Source organism: Pundamilia nyererei, unplaced genomic scaffold (assembly GCF_000239375.1).
Source record: "Pundamilia nyererei isolate P.nyererei 1_Seehausen unplaced genomic scaffold, PunNye1.0 scaffold00576, whole genome shotgun sequence".
NCBI classification, from domain to species: Eukaryota; Metazoa; Chordata; class Actinopteri; order Cichliformes; family Cichlidae; genus Pundamilia; species Pundamilia nyererei.
This window is the reverse complement of record NW_005187977.1, coordinates 40,184-46,541: the sequence shown is the minus strand read 5'-3', so window position 1 is coordinate 46,541 and position 6,358 is coordinate 40,184. Positions and strand designations below refer to the sequence as shown.

The following is a 6,358-nucleotide window of genomic DNA, read 5'->3' as shown; positions in this document are numbered from 1 at the left end:
CCAGGACCATTGCTGTGAGTCACAGTGCGCAGCATAAAGGTCCTTTCACATCGGACGCAGCATGTGCTGCTAATGCTAACTGCTAACTAAAAGCCAAGGATCCAGAATTTGTTGCGCTGGCTGCTGAGCTCTGTGGGTTTTTGCAGCAGCTCTACCTGTAGTAGATGCACCTGCACTCCTCTACAAGAGTTTCTGTTTTTTTTGCTAGTTCTTCAAATGTTCAATAAGAACATGTACGCTAATTCATAACAAAGAAAGCTTTGTAATGAAGACTGTCATTTCCAAAACACTGCCCCCCCCCTGCGTCTGCAGCGCTGTTGAAAAGGCTGTGGAAGTCCCTGTATTAAACACGTAGACCTGTGACACAAAAATCACCAAACTCGGATGACCACAGACTGTTTTCCTTCGTGGTGATGAAGGAAAACGTTGGGTTGGCATGTAAAAGGGCATTTATTCCCTTCAAAGACCTGCAGTTAAAAAAAAAGCGCCCCTCCGACAGCCAAACCCATCTGTTCTCTGATTGGATTGTTACATTTGTGATTGACATGACATTGACCAATCAGATGAAAGGAAGAAAAATAGGGTCAAAATTCGTACTTGTAACTTGCAGGGTTTTTTGGTCCACACACTAATCTTTTTTACACACACACAAATTCTTTTTACACACACAAAACTGATTTACAAGTACAAAATATTTTTGACCACATTTTGAGCCCATACGTTTCTTCTTCATAAATGTACTCAAGTAAAAGTAAAAAGTATCTTGCAAAAAAGGTACTTTAAAGTACATTTTTTTCAAAAACTTACTCAAGTAAATTTAACGGAGTAAATGTAACTCGTTACTACCCACCTCTGCATTTCAGCAGATGACTTTCACCAGAGCAAAATCACAAAGTGAAGCTGTTGTGAAAGCAAGTTTTATTGTAGCAGAGGAGCCAAATCAGCCCGGTACCACTCTGAAGAGCTGCATGATGAAGGTGTGCGACGTCTTGTGTCCAGACAAAATGCAGATTTTGGCAAATGTGAGCCTGAGCAGAAATACGATTGCTGATCGGGTTTGTGAGATGGCCACTGATTTAGGAACACAGTTGTGTGAAAGAAGCAAAAACTTTCTTGCATACTCTCTTGCTGTGGATGAAAGTACAGACATGATGGACATTGCACAGCTGACCATCTTCATCCGTAAGGGGAGTGAATATTGGAAATTGAATCGATGCACGGGACAACGACAGGAAAAGACATTTTTTAAAAGTATTTCAAAGTGTAACTGACATGAAACTGCGTTGGGATAACAGATGGAGCGCTGGTATTGTGCAGGATGTAGGATCTAGTAAGGATGCAGGAGAACTGTACTGGTGAGTTAACAGCATATCACTGCATCACACACCAGGAAAGCTGTGTGATAAAGTCCTAAAAATGGAGCATGTAATGATCACCGTGACGCAGACCGTACATTTTATCTGAGCTAAAAGTTTAAATCACCGTCAGTTTCAGTCTTTTATGTGGGAAATAGATTCAGAGTTTGCCGACATTCCTCATCATACAGAGGTCCGCTGGCTGAGTTGGGGAAAAGTTCTCAGTAGTTTTTGAGCTCAGCAAGGAAACCTGTCAGTTCATGGACATGTATGATGTGGTGAAAGCGTTTCAAGTGAAGCTGTCACAAATGCACCAGTGCAACCTGCCTCACTTTCCCTGTTGCCAAGTAATGTTGAGCCAAGTCGGCGCACTTTGCTCCGTCTACATGCGGCTGGAACCTTGTGTTTGCTTTCATTTATTTTCTTCTGGGGTTTTTGCTGCATGTTCATATTTCTAACTTACGGAGCCCCCCAGGGGACATGGGAGAAAAAAAAATTACGGAGGAAAAAAAAAAAAATTTGGGAGGAAAAAAAAAATTAAGACGGACTTTTGCGAGATCTCGCAAAACTATTGCGAGCGCTCGCAAAAAGTATTGCGAGATCTCGCAAAACTCCAACAATGGCGGCAGCTACTTAGTTGTAATATTACTCTTTCTGGGTCACAAAATACACTTTTAAGATATTTTGAGGCGTGAATGTAGTTGTGTAAACGTCAGATACCTGCTCGGTTTACAAGACATCACATATTTGCAAAAGAGCTCCGACGTTTTTGGAGATCTGACACCCACTAGCTCGAAGCTAACGGGAGGTAGAGACCTACTACAGCCGGGAGGAACACCGCTTTCCCGGCACATCGTGCCTCGACCTCCCGGTCGGCTTCGAGCTGGCGGCCTCCGAAGAATGCGGCTAAAACTTTTGCGAGCACTCGCAATACTTTTGCGAGATCTCGCAAAAGTCCGTCTTAATTTTTTTTTTCCTCCCTAATTTTTTTTTCTCCCATGTCCCCTGGGGGGCTCCGTACTAACTTGCATAATTGTGACAGGATATATTTTTATGGAGAGCAAAATATTTAAAGTTAAAGTTAATTTTTTTAAGTTATTTATTCTGGAATAATATTTCTGCCTGTTTTTATTCATATTTATGTTTAAAAAACATCGATTTAGTGTATTTAAAAAATGTTTATCTTGTTTGGCCCACGACCTAAAGTGTGCCTTGAGTCTTGGCCCCCTATGCAATTGAGTTTGACACCTCTGCTGTACACTATGCCGGGCACTTGGTTATGGCGTTCCACGTATGCCCTGCCTGCCAGCATCTTGCACCCTGCTGCTACGTGCTGGATTGTCTCAGGGGCATCTTTACACAGCCTGCACCTGGAGTCTTGCCCATACTGACAGTCACGTTTCCCTGGGCAATATTATCAGAATCACCTTTATTTGGCCAAGTTTGTGCACAGAAATAAATTTGACTCAACTTTGGGGGTTTTTGCATACAGAAAGCAAACTTTGTAAAAAATATATAAATAAATAAATTTAAGTCATGAACAGGCTCACGGCTCAGCAGACATCAATAACAGCTTCACTCACACATCTGTACAAAACAAACTTTATTGAAACACCTTTACATAAAGAAAAACTTTACAGATAAACAGGAAGTGTCCTGTTACATGCGACAGGTGTCATGAAACGCCTCCAGGGTCCTAAAGTCCCTCCACGTGGGAGGAAGTCCGTCCTGCAGGAAACGGCCACAACGCTGACATGACGACTGGAAGAGCTTTATGTAGCTCCGCAGCCAGGTCTGAGAGGGCAACACAGAGGGGTCAGACACAGACAGGCAACGACAGAGGGTAATCAGATTACTCTGGTGCCCGATTACTCTCACCATGAAAGACCGCACAACGACGTCTGGCATCTGAGGCAGCTGGTAGTGCAGCAGGGCGGTGGTGGCGTGGTCTGTTACCTGCAAGCACCTGGCTAATCAGGGCTCCGAATGCTAGGCCCACATATCAACTTCTATGCATCTGAGATCTCTTACCTTCTGAAACACCTGGTACTGGGACTTGGTCCAGATATCCAGCTGACGAGGACAAAAGAACAGGTTACCGTGGTTACCTGGGACACATAATCAGCTGTTACCTGTCAGGCGAACACTCACCTTTCCTTCCTCGTTGTAAACGTTTTCGTTGAATCCTCGAACGATGGTTCTGTCGATAAACAGCGACCGCATCACAACGATGGCCTTCAGCACCTTCCCCAGAGTCACCTGGGACGGAGACAGGTGAGACAGACACATGTTACCTGATCTGAAAACACCTGTGGGCACAAAGTGTGTTTAAATGTGCATTCTACTACCAGCAGCACAGCCGACGTCCCGTTGGGTCTAAACAGCTCAATGGTCATATCAGGAAACAGCCTGCCGATGCGAGAGATGACATCATCCACGTACCTGTGACAGGTGTGACAGGTGCCCGTGTGTTAGTGTGAAAGGATAAACCAGGGGAACCGCAGCATAAAGGTGTGAAATAGTTTACTGTAGCACTGTTGTAGTATTTTGTGCAATAGTACTCACTGTGGAGGCAGTACCAGAGTACTGGGTTGGACTTTGGGCCGTCTCTTGGCTGATGCTCCCATCTGATTGGCTGATCGCTTCAGCGACTGCTGGTTCAACAAACTGGAGGCCAAGCTAGCGTGATACTGCAACTACACATACACACAAACACAGCGTGAGGATTTGACGGTAGGCGGGGCCTCTAAACATGGATTAAACGTTTTCCTCACACTCAAAGACGCTCAGCCTGCATCCGACCTCACAAGTGTCCACACGAGGACAATCCCAGTGTCCTCTGTCTGTCTGACTGTCAGTCAGTAAAAACATGGAGGCAGCGTCCGGGTGGGCGGTCCCTGACCAGTTTACAGGGAGTGGTTTTATCACGTCCATGTTTTTGCAAACACGACGGCGACGGTGGAAGGACTCATCTTCAGCCTTCGTAAACGAGGGCCGCTGGCTTGGTCTGTGGTGGCAGCTCCATGAGCTCCAGCTGTGGACCAACATCAAAGCACCTGACACGCTCAGAGCAGCTGAAGAGTCGCGATCAAGAACTCGCTGATTAATGAGACACAGCTGACACAGTGGGTATCAGAGGCGGGGGCTGATTCTGTTGGTCTGAAAACGCTACGAACCATCAGCTGCACACAGAGGCTTGTCACAACCACGTTTGTCTGCGGTCAACACTCGACTTTAACAAACCGAAACAAAACAAACAACTGAGGTTACAAAGGTCGTCCTTTGTGCTTATAACATGTGAAACAGTCAAAAAAAAAAACTCACACGACAGAAGCTGAAGTCCAAACAGCGATGATAAAACCGACACAGCAGGTTTGTGTCCCATGGCGTGTGGAAACTCCCACCGTCGCCATATTTCCCTATCTGGTATGACTGAAACATGCACGCTCAGCACGGTGTGTTAGGTAGAAGGTTTTGAGGTTGGGCGGGGGGAATAATGATGCATTAGCAGTGTGTGGGAGGAAAAAAAAAACGTGCAGACACCGTAATATTTCCATGGCAACCCATACTCGATGGTTACGATAACGCCATTTTAATCATCGTATGTGGACAAACTCGTTAAGTATATTCGATACATGGCCCAGCCCTCACTCCAGCTCAACATCCATCTTCGACCCCGCAGTAACCACAAGTCTTTAATTCCAGTTACAGTCCCTACATATTTATCTATCACTCACCCAGCTGGCTCACATTACAGCAGCCTTCACGCCAACATGTGTAAAAACAATTGTGTTGCTAGGCGATCCAGTGTGTCGTAGCTACTTTAATTTCTGTGGCTTCTCCGGTTCGAGGTAAAAGTGGTTATATTTATTTCTTTTGATCCAACACGCCCCAAAAGCCAGTATTTGATGAATACGCCCAAATGTCATGAAATATGAGATGCACAGTGCTGATGGCACCGGGTCACCTGACTCAAACAGTCCTCATCATGACATGTCTGCAAACCTGAACATTACAGCGAACAAGAGGCACGTCCTGTTTCAGACCAGCCAGCCAACAGAGCTACTCTCTGCTAAAGACACGGACCGCTCATGAACGGCAGGAGACAGCGACCCCGCTACACTGACGCTCAGCTGTCGTCTCCTCCGCTCAGTTAGCTATGATGGTGCTAAACATGCCTTTCTTGAATTGTTAAATCTGTGACGGTGTGTCACAGCAGGGCTCCGTGGGGAAATGTCCAGGTTCAGGTCCACTTTGATCTCGCTGTGAACAGGGCGGTTGCTCTGAGGTCCTCATCAGCAATGTTCCCTCTAAGCTGTGTGCGTGCGCAATTGCGCACTGCTGGCACGTCTCTGCGCACAGAAAAAAAAATCTAACCTGAATTGAAATTAAAATGAAAACTTTAACAATCCTGTTCTGCAGTGTGAGTCAGTGACTGGCTGCTCCTGTATGGGATCAGAACGATGCCACCTTATCCCACAGTCCAGCCAATGATGCGATTCACATTCGTATATACGCAGCTAATCAACGTCGCTGACAGGCTCTGACAGCGTCCTTACGTGCCGACACCGGTGTTTAGCTAGCAAAGCGGCTGATGTGGAGTGAAGCCACGTTAATGACAACGTGTACAACCATTGGAGATGTGAGCAGCACAGACGAACAACTGACGGACAAAGTGTGGACTTTATACCAGTTTTTAAATTGTGTTGATCGGCCACGTAAAACCAGAGTTATGATAAAATATCTGCAATGTTTGTTTTTCTTCCTGAATACTGTCGTTGTTTATATTTACTGCGGGAAGAAACAGTAAAAACGGCGTTTTATAAGGAAAACCCCCTGAGCAAAAACAACACCCCTCCCCCAGCCTCTCCTATTGGTGGAAAAATGTACCATGTGGACCAATCACAAAATGGTATGGCAACATGGCATTTATTGTTTAGGGAGGGGGAAGTTTTAGGAGTGATGGCGTGTTTGAGATGTGAGAGATTTGCAACGTTTAGCAC

General features: G+C 45.5%; 1 protein-coding gene across 1 annotated transcript in view; it reads right to left on the bottom strand.

Moving 5' to 3' along the window:
* Positions 1 to 2,947: 2,947 nt before the first annotated feature.
* The window catches only part of med27 (mediator complex subunit 27), a 5,726-nt gene continuing 2,315 nt past the window's right edge, over positions 2,948 to 6,358 (bottom strand). Inside the window, exons 3-8 of the mRNA XM_005754500.1 lie at positions 3,921 to 4,051; positions 3,704 to 3,797; positions 3,507 to 3,614; positions 3,387 to 3,428; positions 3,234 to 3,311; positions 2,948 to 3,149 (exon numbers count right to left, since the gene is read on the bottom strand). Of these exons, the coding sequence (XP_005754557.1) occupies positions 3,015 to 3,149; positions 3,234 to 3,311; positions 3,387 to 3,428; positions 3,507 to 3,614; positions 3,704 to 3,797; positions 3,921 to 4,051 (588 nt within the window). The 3' untranslated portion in view covers positions 2,948 to 3,014. The remainder of the gene's footprint in view (positions 3,150 to 3,233; positions 3,312 to 3,386; positions 3,429 to 3,506; positions 3,615 to 3,703; positions 3,798 to 3,920; positions 4,052 to 6,358) is intronic.